The sequence below is a fragment of the Diplotaxodon limnothrissa genome, linkage group LG12 (assembly GCF_057381915.1).
Source record: "Diplotaxodon limnothrissa isolate DT_005_m linkage group LG12, D_limnothrissa_male_GT1.1, whole genome shotgun sequence".
In the NCBI taxonomy this organism is placed as follows: Eukaryota; Metazoa; Chordata; class Actinopteri; order Cichliformes; family Cichlidae; genus Diplotaxodon; species Diplotaxodon limnothrissa.
In genome coordinates, this window is record NC_140607.1 from 28,986,208 (window position 1) to 29,011,728 (window position 25,521).

The following is a 25,521-nucleotide window of genomic DNA, read 5'->3' on the forward strand; positions in this document are numbered from 1 at the left end:
CAATTAATTACATAGGAACTTTCAACTAATCAACATAGAGTTTGTAAGAGTAATCAGAGGTAGAGAGGTCACAAGCCTACATAAATAGACTTTTCTTTTTTCTGAGGGGAGGAAAGCTATACAGACAGAAAAATAAACGTACCCACTGAACATAATGCTCAGTCTAAAAACACCCTCTTCACCTTATCCCCATGAAACCACCCGCCCCGCCCTGCCCTGCCCCAACCCAACCCAGATCCCTCCCCTCCACAAGAAAAGTCCCAAGACCTTCCAGTTTAAACATTCACTGAAACATGACAAGTTGTTTAAGCAAAAAACAAGTACCTCAAGGGTTCATCTGTCCAACCAGGTTTCATTCCTGGGAGCACTAGCAGGCAAATCTGAAAACAATGAAAATCTTCTCTATATTAATGCAAACAGCTGTAGAGAAGACTGAGTGTTTGTCATCTGTGAAACAAAAACTTAAATCAGTGTCCTCCAACGTGAACCTTCTTTCAAGAACTTCCAGTTAAAGCATGGAGATGGTCCCAAACCCAGTTACCCCTCCTCTTAAGCCCCTTTCAGACATGTTTTCTGAGTGCCTCAATGAGCACACCAAGTTACTTCTCTGTAAAAGTAGTGACAGAATTCGCATTAGATACCGTTTATGTGTAGCTTTTAACACAGCAGAAGTCTGAATGCATGCAGACATGAGATTGTGACTGAACACCTGCGTAGATGTGAGTTGCTTAGCCCATAAGAAAAACAATAACATGCACATAACTGCATTTTATCCCACCAGATCTGCTTCTTTGTGGTAGTAAGATGAAAACAATTACTCTCTAATACAGTTTTGCTGTTCCCAATCCTGAGGAGAGATCTTTCTGGGGGAAAGCGGTGGCGTACAGCCCATGCAGCAGCACTATTTAGCAGGCACACTTAGTGTCAGTGGCAAAGAGAACTACAAAAACAAAATTGGCAAAGAAAAAAAAATTACTTTTCTGTGTTTGTTTTTGTTTCTAAGATTTTACATTGTGTTCCTGAGTGCACTGCTTTCCTTTACAGTAGTACAGTTTTGCTCCTTGCCAAAAGTTCGAGCTCTTTATTCCTAATGGCCCACCACCTCAACTCTTTTCAAGCCTTATTATTTTACATTATATTCCGATTTAAATGAAATCCTCTGTAAAAACTGTGTATAGTTTGATTTATTTTACACAATCGTTTGGAAACAACTGTGCAAAATAAATAATTTTTTTAATACTGACCAAAATAATCATGATTGGGATTTTTTGCCAAATCTAGCAACTCTCTTCATCACCTTCACATCTATGACGGTATAACTGTGAGAAATATGGATGTAGAAGTCATCATGTCTGTATGCCAGAAGGCCATCACTTTAACAGATTGGGGTAGCGAGCAATGTTACATATCCCATGTCTGAAAAGGGCTTTATATACAGATACCCATCACCAACCAACACAACGAAGCATATAAAGCTGTCAGGGTTAAAATAATCTTTTTGCTGAATTATTGCCAGTATTGTTTGCACGTGGTTTTTTTTGGTCAAAGTAGCACTGGAGTACACAGGGGACTCTTGAGTCATCTGAAAACTTCAGAGACTCAAAGGTAGAAGAGAGAAAAGCTGCTGAAGGGTATGAAGTGAGAGGCTTGACATTATATCAGTACCCACATTCACATTTAACAGACCAGACGTTATGCAACTCCACCATTGCTTTGTGACTTTGGAGAGAGACAGCAGTAAACTGTCCCTTTAGAGCTCCTGAGAGGTGAGCAGACGTTGTTCGATATAAACAACAACTGAATCCTTGCATCAACAAGATCCCACCATCACCAAGAGCACACTGTGGCTAACGGCTACATCATTCACTTAGCCAGGGCATCATAAACTGGATTAATATGTAGAACTATGTGTATGTGTGCATTTCTTTGCTTTTGCGATGGAGAAAAGGTTTGTATTTTCTATTCCCAGAGTTCTTTGGCTTGATGCATTTCTAAGAGGGTGAGGTGTGCATTCTCAGGTGACTGATGAGGTTGCGCTGCTGGGTAAACTTCCCCCCACATAGCTGGCATTCATACGGCTTCTCTCCAGAGTGGACACGCATGTGCTCTGTCAGACGGTACTGGCGTGTAAAGCGCATGCCACACTCTTCACATGCAAATGGCTTCAGGCCGAGGTGGCTACGCATGTGGCGTGTCATGGTTCCCCTCTGGGTGAACATTTTGCCACAGATGTTGCAGGGGAAAGGCCTGGTCAGCCAGTGGCTCTTTTCATGTTGTCTCAGGGTTGCTGGGTCTTTGTAGCTCTTACTGCACACTGTACACTTGAACGGGCGCGTTTCAGAACCAAAGGTAGAAGGACCTACAGTGGCAGAAAGGTCCTCGGCCTCCTCCTCATCTTCCTCTTTCACAAAGGTTCCTCCCTCCTCTTTGATGTAGAGCTCATCCTCAGTATGCGTCTCCACATGAGCATTGAGCTGTTCAGAACTGGGGAAACCCTTACCACAGGGAATACACACATAGAGGTTGTCTCCAAATGCTGGCTCAAAACCTTCCTGCCTGTACACATAGTTGGCGCTGTGGTGCCCCCCTGCTGTTCCCCCTCCACCTCCTGCAGTCTCTCCATCACTCTGACCACTTTCCTCACTGTGATCCTGGCCATTCTCTCCTCCTTCTTCCTCGTCCTTACACTGGAAGGACTGGTCAGATGTGAAGCTGTTCCCACTGCCACCTCCAATCCCAGATGAGCGGCTATCTTTAGGACCAACAATTACCCCATTAACCAGGGGCCTGCTGTGATCTTCAGACTTCAACCCTGAAGCCTCTCTCTTAGGCCATTCATTCTTTCGAGCTCCCTGTCGGGACTTTTTCTGTGGTGGAGGACCCTCTGGCTGGTTTTGGATTTCCTCTGAGGTTTTAGAGGAGGAGTTGAGGTCCATGGTCTCTGAGATGCAGGTGTCTGCACCCGGCAAGGTGGTAGACGAATCATCCAGTGAGGCACTGTTGGTTGTCGATACTGAGGCAGATTGAGGGGATCCTTGGGAGTTGCTGTGTGGGCTGAGGGCATCTGTGGCTGTGCCCGCAGAGGGTGGACTCTTCTTGGAGAGGTCTAGTCCAAGGTCCGGTTCCCCCGCACTTCCTCCGCTGCTGAGGTTACCATTACTGCTTCCATTCCCCCCATTCCCGTTCTTCCCAGAGGTGCCAACAAACATCTCGTCATCTGAGAGCTTGTCCCGAAGGCCTTCATCTGGCTGTGGCTGGTCGGCATCGGAAAGGGTTGGAGGATAGTGGTTATTGTGGCCAGTAGGGGTAGAAGAGGAAAGCCGCTGGTTGTTTAGACGCAAGCGGCTAAGGGGACCTGGAGTGGAGGGTTTACCTGGCAGGGGTTTCCCACCATTGCGCTTAAGCTTCTTTCTGCACAGAGCAGCAAGGTCGTGGAGCTGGAGGTAGCTGGCTGCAGTTAAGAGGGCACTGAAGTTCTGCTCATTGCTCTGGTCTGATGAGGACAGTAGCTTCCCAGTGTAGATGAAGTCAAGAACTTGTCTGAATACCGAGGGGTTAACCATCTCTGTGTCGAGGTTGATGAGGTTGTCATGGAGGACCAAAGATTTAAAGTAGATGCTGCTTGCCGCCAGGATGTTCTTGTGGGCACGGAAGAGAGCATTCTCCACCACAATGATAACATCACACAGGAAGCCCTTGGCTCTCTGTTGGTTGAGTTGCAGCAGCAGTTGTTTGGCATGATTTGGCAGTTCCATTTCCTCCGCCCTTCTTTCCCCTCTCTCTCGTCTCTCTCTTCCTACACGTGCACCACCTCAAGCTGAAAGAAACAAAACAAGGACATGATCAGTATTACATTAAAAAAAATTGTTTTATTACACTGAAACCACATAAAAATAATGGGTTATTGAGAAAAGAAATAAAGAGTGGTGTTTCTTAACAGATAACGCAAAAATCAATATTTAGTGGCATTGGCGGTGGATGAGGGGGAAAAAAAGGCTGAATAAGCAATGTGCTGTAAAGGCTTAGCTAACGCTTCTCTAATGGCAAAATTGAGCTCACTGGGAAATTAGCAAACTGTTAGCAGTGCATGCCATATAATCACACAGCTGCTTAGAAACTGGAACCTTCTCTGTGTCCGACTTTTCTTTTTAAACAAACTGTAACCCTACATGGATCAAGTTCTGACTGTACACATTACCACTTATCTGGCACAAAGGTCGTAGGGGTGGAGGACAAGAATGGGTAAAGTAACTTCTTTCCTAAGTTGCCTCATTCCACTATCTCACCAGAGTAAGTAGTTTCGATGGGATGCCCTCTCTGGAAACTCAGCTAACTCTAGTCTCCATTAGGTCATGGTAATGTCAGCCCTGCCCTATTGTCTGGGGGTTGGAGATCTGTGGAAGAGCAGGGCTGGGGGGGGGGGATTAGGTGACACCTGAGCAAGAAAAACTACACAGGCGCTTGGGCAAGAGAGGAGGGGGAGGGTGTGGCCCCAAGGCAAGGACAGCACCACTCGATCCTCCAGAGGGGCCCTTATTTATGGAAATAGGACGAGTGAATCCAATTCACTGCTAAACAACATACTGATGGCCTAATGGTACACACCACAGTACTTCTATTTCTAGTTTTCTCTACAAACACACATTTTGTATTAATGCAATAGATGCAAAACTTCTGAGGGCAATATCAGTGGTATGATTTGGTTGAGGCAGCAGTCTGTCCATGTTTAACGTTCCCTCAAAGCCACAGGCAAGCTTAGACAACACAAATTTTCAATAACCACAACAGGGTATGCCATACTACAAGAGATTACAATCTAAGACAAAGAAATGTTTAATTCAAGTCAAACACATGTAGAAATTGCCATTTTAAGTGCCAAGCAAGAGCTTTGAAATCACATTTAAAAACACCCAGCACCAAGGGTTGAAATGGATCTGCATGTTGTTTAGTGATTGCAGTGTGCACATCTCAAACAGTGGATGAATCAACATTTGAATAAAAAAATAAAAAAAATCATTTTTACTGTAAATAAACAATAACATGGTTTAATTTGTGCTCAAAATCCTGACTCTATGGGCAAAAATACCAGCTGATATCAATATTGTGCACAGATCACCAGATTAAAAAAACATTCTAGAGTTAAGACACCAGTAAAAGAGGAGACAATATTAATATTGATTCAATAATATGAATTGACCAAAACGAACTATATTAATGACATACGTAGTAACTATCGACCGAGGTAGTTACATTAGCTCTATAGTTTAACTTGAACTTATTCTAGGTTAATATATCTTAAGCATGATGCCCTTAGATACCTTTTAGTAAAATTAAAGCACACATTATCAAAAAAAATTCTGAATTTCTCTCCTTGTGTATACCATCTCCTTAACCTAACTTCAACAATCATACAGCTTCTGTATAATGCTGTAGGTATGAGATATGCAGTAGCAGGAAAAACGGCAACGAACAGCTGAAAGCAACAAACTAAATATCAGGTACTGATAACGACACATTACTACTGGCATTTGACCTGGTCTTAGATCAAAGCAAAGCTTTTAAAGAATATTTCAGTTTGTAATAGATGTGAATTATCCTCAATTGTCCTCAAAACGCCATCAGGGCAAAAGCATAAGTTAAAATTCAAGTAACTGTATCTGTTTAAAATAGTTTTAACTGCACAGTAAGTAAGCACAACTAAGGAGTCCATCACAGCGTTAAACAAAGACATACATATCCTGGCTAAGGCCCTCCAGTATCCCTTCAAATACTACAGAGAAAAACAAAGTACCACTAAAGAAGATGGCACACTAGACATAAGAGACTTGTTAAGGATGGTAATGACCACCCATTATTATAGTCAAAATTAAACACCATCAAAGAACAAGAAGGTTAAAATTTTAACCTGGTAAAGAGTGCTGAGTGTATCCGGTATGTAGCCAAGCTGACTCTGTCACAGACTAGCTGATACAATCAGCTGAAGTGATCATTACCCCCAGGTCCAGGCCTGGGCTTGCCTCCTCTGCTTTGACACTTCTACTCACGATCTTCTTCCCCTCCCCCGTTTCTCCTCTGTACCTCTCCTTTCTCTTTATCTTCCAGCCCTCACCAGCCTTTCACCGGGCATGCAGACACATCCCAGGAACAGCTCACTGTCCTGTCCCCAATGTAAATCATAATGAGCTATTCTGAAAAGCACAACCCAGATGTGTTAATCGTACAACAAGCTAGGGGAGTTTACGGCACTCAGCCCTGCAGGCGGTAATGGAGAAGAGGGCTACTAGAGAAAGAAGGGCCTCTACTGTGATGCCAGCCAGGAAGCCATATATCAAGTCTCTCTCTTAACATACACACACACACGCACGCACACCTCTGCAGGCTTTATGGGGGGATTCAAGAGGCTTTTCCAGCGGACCAACATAAAAGGGGGCTGGGCTCACAGTAGAGAAGCCAGTTCAGGAGAGAAAAAAAAAAAAGAAAGAAAGAAAAAAAAAAGCCCTCCCCCATCACCCTCCACCTCTCATCCCTCGTTGTCTCCCTTTCCTCCCCTCCATCACCCACCCAGCTACCCTCTCCCCCTGGCCCCTCCATTGCTGTGCTGTGCCGGCTGGATTCCAGGGAGCCGCTAATGGATTATGGCTGATCTATATGCAGCTAGGGTAGGACACGTGTAGGCCCGGCTCACCTTCCAACGATGCTGCCCAGGAAAAAGAGGCATGATACCACAGGGGACAGAGAGGCCTGCACCATGAATGTAGCTCCAAGTGTGACTGCATGGCACCCTTTCCACCTAGAAACATTTCAATACTACAAACCACACCATTGTTCCCGTTTAACTCCGCAGTTAGAGTCAGGGATGATGTATCAACTGACAAAAACAGCAAAAAAATAATACTATTTCCAGCATGCCAAAAGACTAGTTTCTATGGATAATATTAGTAAGTTAGAAAGCAGTCTGCAGGGTTCGATCACCATAGTTTTAAGCCCTACACAAAAAGGCTGGTAGCTCATTGGAGAGAAAGCATGATAGCTGGTTTAGAAGGGCTGTAAGAAAGACTTCTCTCTCTGGCTGAACACCCTACAACATACCAACTAAATTCAGCCCAGGGAGGTTGTTGTCTTTGAGCACACACAGTGGATCAGCTTACCATTCCCTGCAGTGTAACCTCTTCAAAAACTATGACATAATGATAGGGGCAAACTCATCTTAAAAAAAAAAGAGAAGAAACAAAGCGCCCTGCTACTTATCCTCAACCTTGACTTGTGTCAGGAGCCTGATGATCAGGAGATGAGAAGAGAGGTTTACACACAACTCACAAACACAGCAAGGCTCATGCACGCGTGTGCAGATTGTAAAGTAGAACGAGTCAAAGAGCCCTGGGCACTGAATTAATGTCAACCTTTGAATTAAAACTGGTTACACCTGAAATTTGGATGATCAGGTTTGACTTTATTTACCACCCCTGTTTCTGCTTACAATTTTCCAGCGCATATAGATCCAACAGCAAGTCGGTGTTCATGTAGCAAAGGTGACAGAGAGCTGTGGCACTAATCTCCTGAACACAGAGTAAAAAAGCCAAGAGAAGGCAGAGGTGAGCCAAAGTCCTGTGGTGCAATAACAAAACACACCCTACTGCTGTGAAAGGTCATCTGCTAACAACCAATAGAAATCAGGATTGACCAGGATTTTACATGCAACTTTTGTTTAATTGGGGCTTCTTTCACAGAGATTCATTTAAGCAAGAGATAGTACTGGGTTTGTAGAACTGCCATCACACAACATCAGAACCTGCATAAAAGGATCAGTGGTAGAGACAGATAGGTAGGAACGATTGAAGTAGACACAGAATGAGAGGCAATCAAGGGCAGGAGCAAAAGGCCTCACTGTGTGTGTGTGTGTGTGTGTTAGATGTGTGCATGTGTTGTGTGTGCACACACACAAACAGAGTATGCTGGTGGGCAGAGAGAGTGGGGGAGGGGTTGGGGGGGATGGTACAAAGCCAGTTTGAAATACAAACACCAAGCAACCACCTCTGAGCCATTTCAACATGGCTGACACTGCTGCATGGGTAAGGCTGGTCCATGCAGGACTCATGGGTACAGCAAGGACCAGCTGTGGAAGGACAGCTCATAATAAAATGAGATTAAAGTAAACAGTTAATTTAAAAAAAAAAAAAAAAAAGAAAAAAAAAAGCTAACTACTATGTATGCTCTTAACAGACATTACATGTGAGCTACATACGAAACACATTGAAGATTTATCAGGTTGCTCTAAACCATTTCTGACAATGAATTAAATTCTTTTCTTAGCAGAGCTGTGCAGCAGGGCAGCTCACAGTATTTTATTACAGGTGATATGTAATGCTAGTTAGTCATGCAAATTAACATAATCATTTCCATTTTAGTCTCATTTGATTGGTTACAAAGACGCACGTTGTTTTGTTTTTTCATCCTGCTACACGGCCTTTACACTGCATTACTCTATCACGCACACACATTTAAAACTTCATTTAGAACATCTGTTAGGCATATACATGATCCAAAAATCAGGTCTCTCCTGTTTCCATAAAGTTTCAGAAATCACATTACAGCAAAGGCTCCACAAAACTCAACTTGGTTAGATTCAGAAAAAGCTTCAGATTTACACAATAAACAACGGAGAAAAAAAAAACACAACCTTCAATCTAAAACCTTTTTACAGTTTAATTAAAAAAATAAAATAAAATCATTCACTTGTAGTAAGATCAAGTCTTTTAGGCAAGTTGGCAATGCAGGCATAAGACAGAATATAGAAGGTAAAGATGACATATAAAGTCACTAGCTTCAGTCATTTCTTGAAATAGCCTGCCTAAACTTGCAGGCTCAGTGGTAGATTTTTAAGTGCATCTAGTGCTGGATCCATTCTGGATGTAATCTTTTCAGAAAAGCTGCAGAGGACATATCCTGCTATTAGAAAAAGCTCAATAGGTCAAATCGGTTCTGTCCTGTTTTTGGAACATTCCGTTTTTCAGAACTGCTGGACTGCTGGGTGAACAGGTGCATGATTATAGTATGTATGTGAACTACAGTACCCTGACAGTTTGGGTGAACACTTCCAGTGAGGAGTTCAATAGTTAAGCAAGATAAACAAGTCCTGCCCACAGTGCAGTGGAATGACAAGAACCTCATTCTGTTTATCACCGATCAGAAAGCTGTGGCCACATGTGTACATCCTAAAACCTTACACAGCTATGCTGGCATTCAGACCATAGATTGTCGTGTAACACCAGGGAAGAGGAGGAGGAGAAGTTTGCTGATTTTTTGAAAAAAAATGAGATTAAATCCTTTTTTCCTTACCACATACCTTTAAAATGGGAAATGAATCAATTTATTCTGTGGTATGAATGATATCTGGAGGTAATCTTAGCTAATAAAACAACAGCAACCAGTGCCAGATGAATTTTTATTTTATAAATTGTCATCAACTCATTTAATGAGATGATTTAGTAACTCTAGTTTTTCAGCTGTTTTGTAAACGTGGGGTGTAGATGCAAGTGCAAGACTAAAAATACAGCGCTAGAAGAAAAATGTCATGAGTAGATTTTGCATAGTACATTTCTCTTATATTTATAGAGACATTCGTTTGTTATTAAACTTGATGTTTCTCTTGTTAGTACGGGTTAAAACGCAAAAACACAGATTAAAAAGAGAGATTTAAAGTCTACATATAAGTGGTTTATTTCTTTGTAATTGTAAGGGACTGATTTTGACTAAGATGATAGTCTTATAAAAAAAAAAAAAATTCAAACTAGCTGATGTATCTATTGGTTATGTCTAAATTTCTTTACATGCAGTATTAACTCATTTCTTTACCAGGAGGTAACACTTACTGTCTGCTAATCAGGTCTGTGAGTCGATCCCCAGTTTTGTGAGTGTGTGTGTCTGTATGCATTGGATCGAGTGCCATATGAATCTGTGTGAATGAGAGGCTATAGCTTATAATGGGAACGCTGCTGTGAGTGGTCAGAAACACCAGAAAAGTACTAGTTCATTTAGTATCTGGCAGTTGGAGGTAATGGAATTTAAGATGAGGCTATATGTAACAGTTTTCATTGCTGAAAAAGGACTTTGTTAAACTCTCATTTGAAACATGAAACCTGAATCTGCTTTATGCACTGAAAGAGTTCCAACTACCATTTTCTCCTGCTGCCATGGATTTAATATGAATAACTTTGCATCTCTGCTGTGTCTTGAGTATTGTGTTCATCTAGAATGTCCTCAGGAAAAAAAACTAAATAAACACTGAGACCTTCACCAGCAATCCTGTTTAGTAACTGGTGCCCACATACATCACAGTGCATGCCCTCACTAAAAGCGCAGTAATCAGCCACTTCACCGACAACTGAACATATGATTGGTATGATAAAGTGACCTCTGTCTTGCGAGACAACAACCCCCAACCCACATGACCTGATATCTAATGCTTTGACTGAGGACATCATGTTGGGCGAGTAAGAGATCTTGTATGGTCCAAGGTTTTACAGACCTGCCAGCCCCCCCCTCCTCCTTCAGCCGTTAAACACTGCGCAACCTTCTGGCTATCAGCACTACATTCCACATTCTTCTTCTTAAAGAACAACAACAACCCTGTCCCGAGGTGCTTTATCCACTGAACAAACCAAACAGCCTCTGAACAGGCAACCACCAAATAGAACAGACAGCTACACATAGATACAATAGCCCAGAACAATCTATAAGTCCCCATCCAACATGTCAGCACATATAGCCTAAGTAGCCTTCTTACTGTATTGCACTGCCCACACATGCTGCTGTAAGCCTGCATCCAATACACTATGTGTGTGCTGAGAAAGAGAAAGGACAAGACCAACTGGCCGATCATGAGGCACACACACAGACCTCAAATTACCCTCCAGGCCACACTCTGCAGTCCATAGTAATCAATGAAACTAGTCACACTGACCACTTGACTTGGTCATTTTTTATTTGTTTGACCCTTGCTACTTGATCTCTGACCTAAAATGTTCATTTGACAAAAGCATCAAAAAGTACAGCGGTTACTGTACAATATTTTACAGGATTTACTGGAGAGACCAGCTTGCCCACATAATCCATTTTCAGCGTAAAACTTGATCAACTCTATAAAAGTAAAGCGATCAATAGTCTCACTCAGTTTCTTCAAGGTTTATGAGATGGACTGGTTTAAACACAATGGATTAAGCAGTTCGCTCATCAAAGCACTGTGCTTTTACTGTGCTGATATCATCAAGTGCTTCAGGCATAACAGCCAGGAGTCCCATTTCTCCTTTAGAGGCTTTTCCAAATTGGATTATAAAGTGCAATACACATTTGCATGTGTCCCGTTCTTAGCAATACAGCTTTTAGGTGTGTTGTTGAAAAACACACCTAAGCTACCCCTCCAGCCAAATTTTGAGGTTGGCAGACAGAGCAGCTGAGCGCTACACCTATATGTTGGGCTGGGTGTAGTCTGCCAAAATAACATCTTGTAATCTTTTTATTACAGGCTGCAGTCCCCTGCAACTCTAACCAGAAAAAGAAGCCATGAAAACAGTTGGATTTTATCTTACCTTTACTCTACTATCAAAGCAAGAGCTTGAAAAAAATGATAACAATGCCAACTTGAAATGAATTCACACCAATGATCGCAGAAACAAACAGTTAATGTGCAGCTGAGCTACTGGAAATGTGTGCAAAATAATTTTATCATGTGTAAAATGAAAGACATTCGTTTCCCTACCAACTGGCAAAATATGAGACAACTGACCATTTTTCTACAGCCGTTTTACAAGGGGGTAAGTACATTTCGTCAACTGTTAATTAAAGTGGAAATGTTTCCACAGAACTACACTTTGGTTAACAGCAGCCAGTCGAGGAAACGCACATTACTGGCATTCTTATGCCTTCTTATCGCCATGCCCCTTGGTACTTTAACAGCAGTAATCATGAGGAGCAGAGCCGCCTTCACACCCGAGTACATGCATTGTTTTATTGGCTTACTTTAAGTTAATGATGAAGTAATTAACGTACTGGTGTGATTTTTTTCCGCCTTTTTAAAAAAAAAAAATGAGGATGCTTATTTACTGACAGAAATCAACGACAGTGTAACAGTGTTTCTATAAAACAGTGCAGTTATAGGTCAGAGTGTAACGTGACACCAACGCTGTAGCTGATTACAAAGATGGTAGCTCTGGTAGCACCAGCGCACCTATAGTGCTTCTAAAACGTACACCCCACTGCATCGCTAGAATCGACGTTTAAAAAGCAACGTTTCAAACCAGGCTCTGCATGCATCCAACATTTTAATGGGTATATTTGCAAGACACTCCAGTTAAATGATTTTAATGTGCCTCACATAAGACCAAAGTGGCTTAACCTACATATAAACAATAAACAAGTGGTACCATACTATCTACAAACATCTCAAAGACTATCAGCTGATTGCGCAAAAAAAACATGCGCAAAATCCACAGAATCTGCCCCGCTCCATTTACCACACAAAGTGCAATTCAATACCAGCTGAAGAGATCTGCTCTGCTTACGCGAAAGCGATTGGTTTTAAAGAAAGATTCAACTAATCAGCTTGCAATTTTGTAAACAACTCACTGAACACGTTGGACTGCAAAACTGAGAAAATGAGGTGAAGAGTAGAAACGTTTTAGCGTTCATATACCACGTAGCGACGTGCCGTCCGTGGACCCTTTCTGTCCCCCTGATGTGCTTTGCCAACCTGGTAATTCTTTGGTACACACTCGTCCTGTGGGACATCTCTCGTAAGCTCACGACGCCTAATTAAAAATATAAAAGGAGCACATCGTTCGCAAACGGCGCATTGTTACAGGTTTGGGCAGAGACCGCGATATGTTCGAACAAATAATGTGGGAATCCTCGGCTTGCCAAGCAGGCTGGTAGAGCCCCTTTTTGTTGGCACGCCGTGGAAAAAAACACCAGCGTAACAGCGAAAACCTCTGCGATTCTTGCAGTGGGTGGTAGGAAACGATCCGATCAAAAAACGACAGAAATACGGCTCCGACAAACATTTACACGCCGCGGCAAAAGGAAAGAATTCATTTTAAATACCTTCTTACATCGGTATGGTCGTTCTCAAGCGGTCTTTACCATCCTCTTGCTCATCTCACAGCCTTCGGGACGCCATGTTGCAAGCTTATGACGTTAGCTTCCTCACCCCTGACCCACATTTGAATAGAAACCAGCCCCAAAGTGCAGCAGTGAAAACATCCTAATGTGGGAGGGTTTTCACTTTTTTACATCAGGAATCTTACTAACTTTACCTGCAAGATGGCACAGAAGGAAACAAAGAGTGCTATTTTCTTTCATTGTGTTCAAACATCTTAAGGCCTTCTCCTCCGAGCAAACCGACCCAGTTATAGTCCTACCATCCTGCTGTGTGCAGGTAAATGCTCCGTGAGATGCCTGACTTTAAAACTAATTTTGTAATATGTGTAATCTATGAAGGGACTGTGACGGGGAAAGAAATAGAAGAAGGGAGTTAAGTGATGTGCAGTTTTAGAATCGATTTGAGGGGTATTTTTATATGTGGCATAAGGGATTGTACACGAAAAGCTGTAGTATGTTTTAAAGCGGACTGTTGAGTGTATCCTCTTTTATCTGCAAAGGCCTTCACTCCTAAAATATGCCAGTTCGGTGCGCAATGCACTGGTGATAATACATACCACAACCACCACAGAAAACAGCATTAGACTTGATAAATCTCTTTATCAGCTGGACTTAAGACGGCTGCATTGCCTTCAAAACCTCAAGCCTCAGTATCTAAATAATGATAAGGGGAACCCATTGACTTTCTGTCTGTTTTTCATATTTTTAAATAAAGACAACGTAGCTTAAATTTGTGTAAATACCCGTTTTTGCAGTTATCTTAATTCATTTATTTATTGTTTTGTTTAATGGGACTGTGATGCCTGGTGACAGAACTGGCTTAATGATTTCAAAATATATATATATGAAAGCAAGTGAAAAGCAGAAAGAGAGGTTCAGAAACTGGACCAGATGTGCGGAAGTGTTGCGATACGCAGGCTCCTCCTCTTAGCAAAGAGAACCAGGCTTCTTATTGCCTCACTGATAGATTTCACTGAAACACGACTTATTCAGAATAGTTGAAGAGTATGCAGATGTTAATAATGAAAATCTTAAAACCGCATTAGCTGCAAGGGGTTGCATCCTCTCGGAATCATTCGCCGTTTCCCAAGTAAAACCTTTTGTGTTTATGTGCTTAAATTGAGCCGGTCACATTCCGTGGAAGTCGGCATTATGGCGGCGTGCCAAAGGCCACTTCTGACACTGTGTGGTTGCCGCGGAAACTGCATACTCAGCGCGAGGGGTTACGTAATCAAGGTGCTCTTACGTGCTCCACGTAAACACAGGTAGAAGATTCCCAGCAAATGTGTGTGTGTGTGTGTGTGTGTGTGTGTGTGTGTGTGTGTGTGTGTGTGTGAAAACTGTTTAAAATCTGCTAGAACTCTTCTATCCCAGCCTACGTTCACTGGAAATGTACACAAGAAATCATTTATCAGGCGGACTACAGTTTGTGTTATGCGGTGTTGGATCGTTTGCCCAGCTATGTTTGTAATCTAAGAAATGTAGAAATGACTAATTATTGTTTCAAAATTAAATTAAAACTTTGTTGATAATTTAAATAAACTTACAAGATTCTGCCACACTTTACTTTGTAATTGTTTATTCAGTTGGGCTATTAAAAAACTAGAGTCGAAACACATTACTTGCACTGGAAGACCATTTTCATTGTGAAGTCCATGATAAAACAACATCTTCCAAGAATGTGTCGCATTTTACAGTTGATTTCCTTTCACAGTGGAGAAAATAATACATTTTTAACAGTTTGCCTGCCGTGGCATGTTGACATCCATCCATTTAGAAATGATCCAACTCTTAGGAGGAACTCGGTGTACAGAAGGACTAAATTTTACTTGTTATTAACAGAGGAGGAACTAGAATTTTTTTTCACTCTATAAACATGATGAGGACTTTCAATCAAGAGCCAACAAGAAGAAGAAAAACATGTCTAAAACATAAAATGTCACAGTTCATACATTTATACCAGTAAGCCCTGAAAAGTGATAGATAATTAGAGGAGCATTCAAAGTAACGGCTTACATATTGACAGAAAACAACAATTCAAATAAAACTGGTTTTATGTGCATCCTTTCTGGCCTCAGGTGTGAGCCCTATCGCGAAAAGCATATTTGAATGGCACTGTATAATTTCTTAATGAGCTGACTCGTGAAACACAACCGGCCTCTCACCTTTTCCCACGGCAGGGTCTCCACACTTTGCCGAGCAGCGTTGCCCTGAGCGCAGAGCACCCTCTAATGTACAGAATGGGGGTCAGGACAGCATTAACTCGGGGCAAAATGCGAATAGGGTCAGTGCCCTCATTTTTAAAGGTATAACAGGTCGTGCCGATGAAATTACAAATGATAATATGACAAAATATAGGAAGCCAAGTCCCCAAGAAGAACACCACAACCACCAGTATGAGATACACCGACGAACGCTTGCTGTCTCTCTCCTCGGAGGGCTGCTCCCTCTCCAGCTGAAACCTGGCAATGATGAACAATCGGATATTGAGCACTATCATTATGATAACTAGGAATATGTTCGCGACAAAAGTGCCAAAGCCTGTGACCTGTTTGGCAACACCGACAGTGACCAGGTTCTGCACAGCGACGATTAAGAAAGCGTAGGCCCAGTAGGCAACGATGACCATCACGGTCCTGTTTCGGGTCATGCGCTGGGAGTATTTAAAGGGGGACAAGATGGCGTGGTATCTGTCCGCCTGCGCGGCCAGGATAGCCATGAAAGACAGTCCTAGAAATGTGGGAGCAATGTAAAAGGTTCTCGTGGGGGAGTCATAGACATCCCTCACATCGAGAACACCAACATAATAATAAGACACTCCCGTACAAATGTCACTGAGGCAAGTGCTCAGCATGTACATGAAGCGGTTCTCGCTGCGCAAAGCTGTGTTCAGCAGGATGGAGAGAAACACAGACACGTTGAGGAAAATGATGGTTGCAGCCAAGAAAACGCTGAAAAGGAACATCAACACATTGCCAAAGTTCGTGAGGGGCAGCGCGAGAGTCAAAGGGCGGCTGGTGTTTCTCATCAGGGCGGATGACAAATGCTGGCAGTATTGCAGCTGTGCCCGAACAGCACAGTGGGGTTACTTCAAGCCCGATAGCAAGCACAGTCAGTCTAAGAAGAAGACGTCAACCTGAGTGACTTCAACTCCCAAGGAGAGCAAGCCCACAAGGCTTTCATGAAAAATAGATAGATGTTATAGGTTATGTAAAAGAGAAATAAATAATCAAATTTAGCAAACCACCCTTTTACAGAACAGTTCATGAACAGCTGATCCTACATTTTATAGATATATAAATACATATTCTATAAATACATAGATGTATATATTTATATACAAGTAAGATGTAAGGCCTTTTTGCATTTCCTGAGTGCAACTTTAAGATTAGAGAGGTTTAAAAAAAACTAGTAGTACGTCCACTAAATATTTAGTGATATAATTCTTATTTTTACGTCGTCTTTCTTTACTGGAACTTCAGCTGTAGCTGTAAATTTGTCTGTAAATCTACGTCTGTTTCTTTAGGTTTATATTCCAGGGCACAGAACAGAAACTAGAAAGCAACATAGTGAACTCTTCCAATGTTAAATCTTCTGCTTTGCAACCATGGGTCAACCGGGGGGAAAAAATGATATATATTTTTTAAAATTGTTAGTTGTAATAAAAAGAATCTCTCTTGCTCTTATCTCAGCTACAACTATCCTCTCTAAAGAAAGGCCCTAAAAGCGCATTCCTGCTTACTTATCAGTGCATCTGAAACAAAGACACTGATAAGAACTCAAACTGATGTTTTAAAGATTACCTTACCAGCTGATGGTTTCAAAGAAAAGTGTGGTGGTTCAAAGGTTAATACAGCAACATGTTTATTGCTCCCCCTTGTGGCTAAAAGTCCGATATTACAGGCTGGTGTTTCTTGGTCGGATGATGCAGCCGCAGACGACAGACGTCATAGGCTTATGCCTACATAAAGACTAAAAGTTAGCAAATAATTAAAAATAAAAACAAATAAAAACAGATTTTATGTAGGGAGACCGGGGATAGTTGTAATGTGGGTCAGTTGTAGCACTTCCAATTTCTGCAATCAGGGCTAAGTTTCAGATGATGTGATTCATCCTGTACATGCCCAATTCAGGTCTTCTATCACATGTGAAAAATGAGCACATTTTGGCAAACAAAGACAATTTAAGAAGAAAGAAAGTAATTTGCATGCCAAAAAGTAAGTTGTTTTTTGTTTTGTTTTTTTTACTTTATTTGCAATTTCTAATAGCATTATCTGCATTATGTTATTTGTATGTCTATGGGGATTTATTCCGTGTAGGTCTTTAGTGCTAATGTTTTAGCCGTTGGCTGTAATGTTTGCTAGGTCATGGCTATAGGAGTCTGGGTCAGTTGTAACAGCAACAGTCTGGGTTAGTTGTAACAATAATGCAAATGTTACTACTTACCACACTATTACTTTAACTTATTAAACAAGTTGGGGCAACGACATCAGCAGAGAGAGGTTCACTGGTCATTTTGTATATGCGTTTGATGCCATTGGCAACACAATTCTTCCAATGTTTGTGTTCCGACGCATACGTTATGCAGACCACTTTGTCAGAGATGGGCCAGTAGGAAGTATTGGTAGTGGAAATAAATCATGATGGGTGCAAGAAATAGACTTCCTGATTTTTCTGAAGCACTTTGCAAACCACACCAAGGTCAGCCATGAAAAAAAAGTAATTGGACATCATGGACATCGCAGTGGAATTGCGATGCTGGTGCACAACTACATTTTTTCAGCTTCACTGTTATGTTCAAACGTTGGTGCAAGAGTTGTAGGTTACAATGCCCACTGAGCCAATGAGGCCAAACTCAAGAAAGACCAACCAAAATTTATGAGATATTCAGTTTCTGAAAATTCCATAATTAGTCTTTTTTTGGGGGTTGGAATATGTTCAAAAGTTAGATTTCTGCAGTCACACACACACACATAGCTACGTAAATAGTTCTAAGTGCATGATTGTGTTGAATAAAAAAGATTACATGTTAAAATTTTGTCAGTATCCTTATTTCATTGTGTTACATTTCACCCCAGGATATGTTACAACTAACCCAGACTATGGGGTTAGTTGTAACATTTCACTCTTTGTGTTTGAGACCATACCATGCAATGAGTAACTGTGCTGCAGAGAAAATACTGTACTATTTAATAGCAGAGACATGTAAATACTTTGCATTACATTTTAAATCCACTACCTTAAAAGAGCTCCAAGCTACAGACAGAAATGTCAAAAATGTTACAACAATCCCCGGTCTCCCCTAAACTCCAACTTTTAAAAGTTTGGATTAAAAGCAATTACAAAGTTTCTTCCAGTTTTTGCGTCCATGTTGTACTCTATAAACTAGGAGTATTGTTTTGTCGCTAGTCAAAACGTCTGGGTTAATTGCAGTGAAAAGCATGTAACAAATCTCCAGGGGCTCCCAACAGGTGACCGTTGGAGGCCCCTGTAGTGTGCCAGCATGGAGTAGGCAAATAAAAGAATAACATAAAGTATTTCTGACAGATTGAACAAAATTTACCAGGCCACATTTGAACACCAGGTAGTGCTTTTTCTATTGTCGAAGCCACAGACTACAAACTATAAGTCCCTGCTAGTGTGTTATGGCGATAACTGCGGGAGCTATCCAGGGTACTCAGGATTTCATTATCATTATAAGCACCAGAGATTTAAATGATTCTTTCGGGAGCTGAGTTTATTGAACACTGGCAGCATGTGGGTGGAAGTCGTGGGCAAGAGAAGTGTGCCCGTTCTTTAACAACTGCATATAATTAGTAGATATCAGAGAGAAGGATGTATATTTTTTGTCGCATAAACTCTTCCTAATCTGAGACTGAATCTGTGAGGCTTCATTTATTCCTTTAAGCCCACACTACTGTGGCGACTCATTCTCCATCTAGAACTTATCTTCTGAGAGTGGAGGCATTATCAGGATATGCATCTATGTAACTGTACTGTACTTAAGTCTACTTTGTATAGTGCTTGAAGATGTTGGCAGGTGGAAATGGGCTCAGTTTGAACTGCGGGGAACCACCACTTTGCGGGGGTTTCCGTTTGCATGCCAAAAAAGTGATGTCTAATGTTTCCTTTTGCTGGTACACAAGCTGTAGTAAACAAGATTGACGAAGGTGTGCAAGATATGACTTGTTTTTAAGTATCTTTATGACGTCGTCGTACCCACTCAGTGTTCTACATTATAATCAGATTAGCCACTTAAAAGATTTTTGCAGAACAGACTGTGTTACATCCCCACGATGAAGGTCTAGGGGTGTGTGTGGGGACTGGTAACAAATGGGTCCAGAACAGAATGAAAGGAGAACAGACAGAGGTGTTTAGTAAATAAAATAGTTTTTATTATAGATAAACTTAACATAAAGAGCCAGCAACGCCGTTTTACCAATAACACTAGAAAAAGAAAAAGGTTGCAACAACAAAGAACACAACAACCAAACAAAAAGCTCCACACCACGAGGAGGCACTTCCAGGGGCCCACAAGCTCACCCTGTCACTAGCAGCAGCTAGCTTTACTGCTGCCGAGGCCCACAAGCCCACACTACTCATATGTAGCAGCTACACTGCACACTTCTTCCACAACTCCACACCACAGGCAGGACAATCACACACCTAGAACACAAAGCGGAGACACCAGAGAAAACCACCCTCCTACATACAGTTCATCCCCAGCTTATATGACCTCAGAGAGGCCATTGCTGACTGGGCCCAGATGGTAAATGAGGCCAATGAGCAGCAGCTGTGTCCTGGGGAGAGGAGCAAGAGAGGAAGAGAAGGAGAGAAAACACCATAACCACACAAGGGCAGTTTCAGGAGGCCCAGCTAGGGCCGTAACAGACTGTGTTGTGTTTGTTGCTGTTTCTGCTGCCCTCTGAGACTGATCTTGAAAAAGACATTTTTAATGTAAACGAGACTTGCTCAAAAGTGCAGCTTCTATACCTTATGACAGGAATGTTCTTTCTGCTTGAAGAGGACTTTATATCATAAGTGTTTGACCAATTAAATGCCAACAAGAAATTTACAACAGCTTAAATACAGGAAGCCACTTTTTGGCATACTTTAGGTTTAAACACAATGAGTACCAACTAAAAAAGTGCTGCAGAATGCTAAAAAGTTCAGGCGAAGTTAATATAAATGATAATAAATACAATTTTTTCAGAAATATTATGAACAAACATAGCTGAGTATTGTGAAATGTTAAGTTGGCCTTTTGAACAAAGGAGATAAAATATTTTATTTATGGATCACCGAGATGAAAGGTTATGGCAGCAAGCCCCAAACAGCAAAAGCTACAAATTTGACCAAAAGCTAAGGATCCATTTCTATTTTTTTTTAACACAAAATATAAAATTATTCTTGTGATTAGGCCTATCTTATCGATTCCACAAAGTAAGTAAGTAAGTTCAAAAACGTCACTTAACCCATGTCAGAGCCACCAAGCCTCCAGAGATCAGAAAGTTTGAGCAGCATCGTTTGTTGGACCTATAAATATAATGAGTGCTCGACTTCTTGTGGAGCTCCAGGATGCTCTACAACGCCACGGTCATCCTGTCAGTGGATTTCAACAGTCCGGAAGACTTTCTCATCTTCACCTTCCACATTGTTTTCGCCACGTGTGCCGTGCTTGTAGCCGGCTCGGTGATCATGGGGATCACCTCCACTCCATATCTTCGAGCCCAGAACCGCTTCGTGTTCATGCTGAACACGAGCATCAGCGACACTCTGACCGGCTTCTCCGTCTACTATCTGGGGCTCTTTGACGTCCAAGAGGGCTATCCCTCGAGGAATGGGACATACTACATTTTGCCATCTTTTTTAGGTGTCAATGTGTTAACCTTCCTCTTTGCTCAGTTTGACCGCTACTTTGCCGTTTGCCATCCGTTCTTTTACAGTCGCTACATAACGAGATCCGTTGTCATTGTAATCTGTGCTTTCTGCTGGATTTACACATACTTTATTCTCACTGTGCAGAACTTGGTGCCCATCTCAAAGGCGGCTCAAATAAACGCGTTTGGTGTGATGACTCTACAGGTTATAGTGCTCGTTAAAGTGCTCATGACAATTAAACTGTACATCATAGCCAGGAGTCACGTTGTGAGAGAGGCGCCTAGTGCCGAGCGAGACAACAAGAAGGAATCACTGCGCATCATTGTGTTTGTGGTTATCTGCTTCTTGGCGCTGTGGTGTCCCTCGTTTGTCAATATCATTGTGAGGCAGTTGACTAGAGAAGGTCTCAGGTTTAGGAATGAAGCCACTAACGTGTTCGCCACGATGGCACGCTTAAACGCGCTGGTAACCCCTGCGGTGTACATCTGGGGCAGCCCTGCGCTTCGGAGGGCCGTGTGGAGAACGGTGTGGTGGATGTTCTGTCCCAGGCGCAGTGCAAGGTAAGACGCGGTCCAAGTGTTACGTAGAATTACCGTATTATGTCAAACAATATGCTGCTTGTGAATAAAAAGACATTTTATCCCTTATCTCCCCTTCTTCGCACCGGCACCCTACCTCTCTCCCGCTTTCTCCCCCCTCTCTCTCTTGCAGGATTGACTTTAACTCTGATGGGATGACAAGCAAAATAAGGCAGCCAACATCAGCATCATCATAAGTTATAATAAGGATAAAATACTAAGAGCCCATCTGATGGGAAACATGTTGCGGTCACTTTTGAGTTTATGCGTTTTCTCAGTCTCAGTGTTTTGATTTTTCAGACAAAACATAACGAAGCTGGGTTCCTGTTCTCTTGTTCTGATTCAACTATGTCATAAAAATGAAACTGCTGTGATTCAACTAGATATCCTAAACTAGACAGACTGCCACAGAGCAGTCTATCAAGTTTAGGATAAAGCGTTTAATTTCTATATTTAAAATCTTTGTATTATTTGTTTGTTTGTTTTTACTTATTACTCGCAGTACGCACATTTATCTTTTTATTGACCGGCATTTGGGATCAGACTGCAAAGGTCTTTGGTCAGTTGTAGGCTACACATCGAATAAACCTTGTCTTGTATCTACAGCCAAAAAGATGGACTCCACTAAAACCTCTGTAGCAAAAAAATAACTTTCACAATCTAATCGTTTAAACTCGAGGCTATAACAGCAGAAAATGTACAACAAGATCCGAATAATCTTTAGGTTTAGTTCATTGATATTTGGATGGAATTCAGCATTTCCGACTGGATCCAGCTTCCTGTTCACTGGTGCAGCACATTCAGCACCACGTTCAGCGTCTTGGCGCTGACACCCGTAGGTTCAGCACCAAGGATAGCCCCATAGCCTAGTTTTGTTTTTAAGTCATGGCAGTGATCCCGATGCTAAACTTTAACTATATTTAGACACAATAAATTAATATTACAAACGTATATTTCGTGGTCAGTTGACCACGAAAGGAAAGGGAAGTCTTTATCACATATGACAATAAGTTTCATCGGACACGTTTTCGTGGTTGTTTTTTATCAACACATGACAACTTAAATGTGTCAACGCTGGCGGACTGAGAGAAATAGAGTGAAAAAGATTGAATTATTTTATTGTATTGTTTTAAAAATGATAAATATAATGTTCGCATTAAACATCTCAAAAACTGAATTTTAAGTTGTGCACTTTAAATGTGCACTCAATATGAACTTGTAAAAAATAACTGCAGTTTGTACAGTTTGGATACACGTTTTGTATTTGAAATAAATTATTTCAAGGCAGATATTTTAAGTATCTGTGTCCTGCTATTTTCACTTTAATATTATAACATTTATTCCTAGATAATCCTTAAATGCTTGTTAATATCGAAGTGGCACAACGTTCGTGGTGAATATGTTTTTCATTAGTGTAAATGAAAAAAAAAACTGTGATATAGATACAGTTATGGAAGCAACTGGGTTGACTCAGCTCACTTAAACATACAATAAAGCTTTCTTTACATACAGTAGCAGTAATCTTCTCAGGAATAAATAGCAACGGTAAGTTTGTCAGTAAAACTGATACAGTTTATTATATGATAGCGGACATTTTGGAGTCTTTTTCGTTTGTTTATTGATGTTCTTTAAAGAGTATTGAAGGGACACTTGTCCCATCTGTCAGGCTTTCTGAATAATACGATAATAATAAGAAGAATTCAATTCATTGACATTTTGTCTTTTTGAATTTCCGCTAGGAGACCTCAGGAAAAGTGTATAGCACCAAATAGCTGTGGATAGTTCAAATTTACCAAGCCCCTCTCATTCATATGCATTTACCAAGTGATTTACTTTACAATATATGAACTGACTTTACTGACTTGATTCTTGATTCTTGACTGTTAGTCTGTAGATGTCCACAAGAGGATGATGTATTGCTGGATTTTTCTATATTTTACTGATTATTTCTGTAACACAAAATGTTTAAAAAAAATGTAAACACTTTGCAAGCCAATATTTATGACTTCTTAAAAGCCAAACGAGTGGCATGAATGTCCAATATAAATAAATGATTCACATATTTCTCTGTCCCGTGCTTGCGTTAGAATGTATTTGCATATCTTGGCGACCTTATAGTTCCCTTTTTCTTCCTTTTTCTGATCAATTTTCTTGTGTGCCAACTACTGCTGAGAAATGACCGACTATATGCGTTTTTAAAAATTCAAAGTCTCCTAAATCCATGCTTTCTGTCAACTGTTTTGTCAAAAAACAAATAGCAAAATGCAGTTTATAAAGGGACGTATGTTGGGTGTAATTGAAAAAACTGAACAAGATACGATGTTTGTCGTGTCAGTTAAAATAAACAAATATGATTTAACAGGACTGAAACGTGAGATTAAGCCATGCCTCCTGGGAGATACAGTTTGGCTTTAGCGCAGTGTCTTATTGAGCAGCTCTATAAAAATGTTGTTGTCGGTATGCGTCTCTGACACAATGCTGCTCACCAACATCACTGATTCTCTGACTGCAGGAGTGCCTCTGTCGGTAGACTTCAGCCATCCTGTGGATTATCTCATTTTCATTTTTCAGATTTTATTTGCCACAACTGTTGTTTTCGTAGCAGGACCTATAGTCATTACCATTTTTGCCACCAAAGAGCTCCGCCGACAGAACAGGTTTATTTTCATGCTGAACACCAGCATCTGTGACACGCTCATCGGGTTTTCAGTGTACTATGTCGGTTTGTTTGATGTTCAAGAGGGATATCCATCCAGAAATGGAACTTATAACATGTTAAACTATCTCCTTGGGGTAAATTTAATAACATTTTTGTTCGCGCAATTTGACCGCTATATTGCCGTTTGTCATCCTTTCACTTACTCTCGCTTCATTACGAGGGGCGTGGTGATTTCTGCAAACATCTATTGCTGGCTTTATGTCTATTCTCAGGCGGTTATTTCGATTTTCTTGCCCTTTTCCAAAGCAACACAGCTGTACGTGTTTGGTACCCTAACCTTTCAAATCATAGTGTTCACCAAAGTGGTCATGACTATTAAACTGTATGTTGTTGCCAGGTACCAGCTGGAAAGAGACCCCCCTAGTGCAGAGAAAGAAAGCACCAAGGAATCATTAAGAATAATCGTTTTTGTTGTCATAACCTTCTTATTGTTGTGGTGTCCCTCCTTCATTAACATCGTCCTCAGACTGGTTGTAGGGAGAGGGCTGATATTTAGGAATGATGCTACTAATCTTTTCGCCATCATGGCTCGATTTAATGCCTTGTGCACGCCGGCCGTGTACCTGTGGGGGAGTCCCTCTTTAAGGAAAGCCACGCTGAGGACGGTGTGGAGCAGACTGTGCCCAAAATGCAATAGCAGAAAAATCTTGTTTCAATGAAACAAGTAAAAATACACCTCATCTCATTCATAATGCTTGAGCCAGCCTATTGAATAAAAACAAAATGTTTAAATAAATCGCCACTATTTTTTTTTAATTTTCATTAAGGTTAAAGAATCTATTTTTATGAAGGTCAAATTTTTTTTACTGTAGCGTTTCTTATTTTGCTCAGGTGACACAGTTGACTGAGATGCGAATATTCACATTTTCTTCGTTTATGATCAACTTTCTGTGTTTTCTAACATGTTTCTGTATTTAATACCTTCTCATTATAAACAGTCTTAGAAATTTTGAAATGTATAAACTCTGATTATTTTTGTCTTCTCATTGGAAGCACGGGGACTCCATACCAGTCGTCTGAAATAAATAATTACACTAATGTGAGCTTTTTTTCTGCAGCGGGGTTTGTCTCGTTTGTTTCGAATCCTTAGCTTAGTTTGTTTGGTCAACTCTTGGGCTCCGAGTAGCTACTGCATGAATGAATAATGAAAGGCAATACTGTGATGACTGTCGCCATTTCTTCCTTTCTCTT

At 41.1% G+C, this 25,521-nt stretch overlaps 4 protein-coding genes across 5 annotated transcripts; 2 read left to right on the forward strand and 2 right to left on the reverse strand.

Annotated features, from left to right (window-relative positions):
• Nucleotides 1–448: 448 nt before the first annotated feature.
• Nucleotides 449–13,174, reverse strand: hic2 (hypermethylated in cancer 2). Of its 2 annotated transcripts, none has more exons than XM_085368525.1 (2): nt 13,104–13,174; nt 449–3,817 (listed from the first exon to the last, which is right to left on the reverse strand). In XM_085368525.1, exon 2 carries the CDS (start codon nt 3,753–3,755, stop codon nt 1,992–1,994), a length of 1,764 nt encoding a protein of 587 aa, XP_085224651.1. In that variant the 5' UTR covers nt 3,756–3,817; nt 13,104–13,174; the 3' UTR covers nt 449–1,991. The 2 variants fall into 2 exon arrangements, with proteins under 2 accessions (XP_085224651.1, XP_085224650.1); XM_085368524.1 differs by having other exon boundaries at nt 13,096–13,174.
• Nucleotides 13,175–15,313: 2,139 nt separating this feature from the next.
• Nucleotides 15,314–16,180, reverse strand: LOC146621526 (uncharacterized). The gene has a single exon (XM_085368547.1). It carries the CDS (start codon nt 16,178–16,180, stop codon nt 15,314–15,316), a length of 867 nt encoding a protein of 288 aa, XP_085224673.1.
• A 4,550-nt stretch (nt 16,181–20,730) lies between these two features.
• Nucleotides 20,731–21,808, forward strand: LOC146621527 (uncharacterized). Its single transcript, XM_085368548.1, has 2 exons — nt 20,731–21,593; nt 21,745–21,808. The coding sequence occupies exons 1-2, from the start codon at nt 20,731–20,733 to the stop codon at nt 21,806–21,808; spliced, it is 927 nt and encodes a 308-aa protein (XP_085224674.1).
• A 2,278-nt stretch (nt 21,809–24,086) lies between these two features.
• On the forward strand, nt 24,087–24,989 carry LOC146621528 (uncharacterized). Its single transcript, XM_085368549.1, has one exon. It carries the CDS (start codon nt 24,087–24,089, stop codon nt 24,987–24,989), a length of 903 nt encoding a protein of 300 aa, XP_085224675.1.
• Nucleotides 24,990–25,521: the final 532 nt, after the last annotated feature.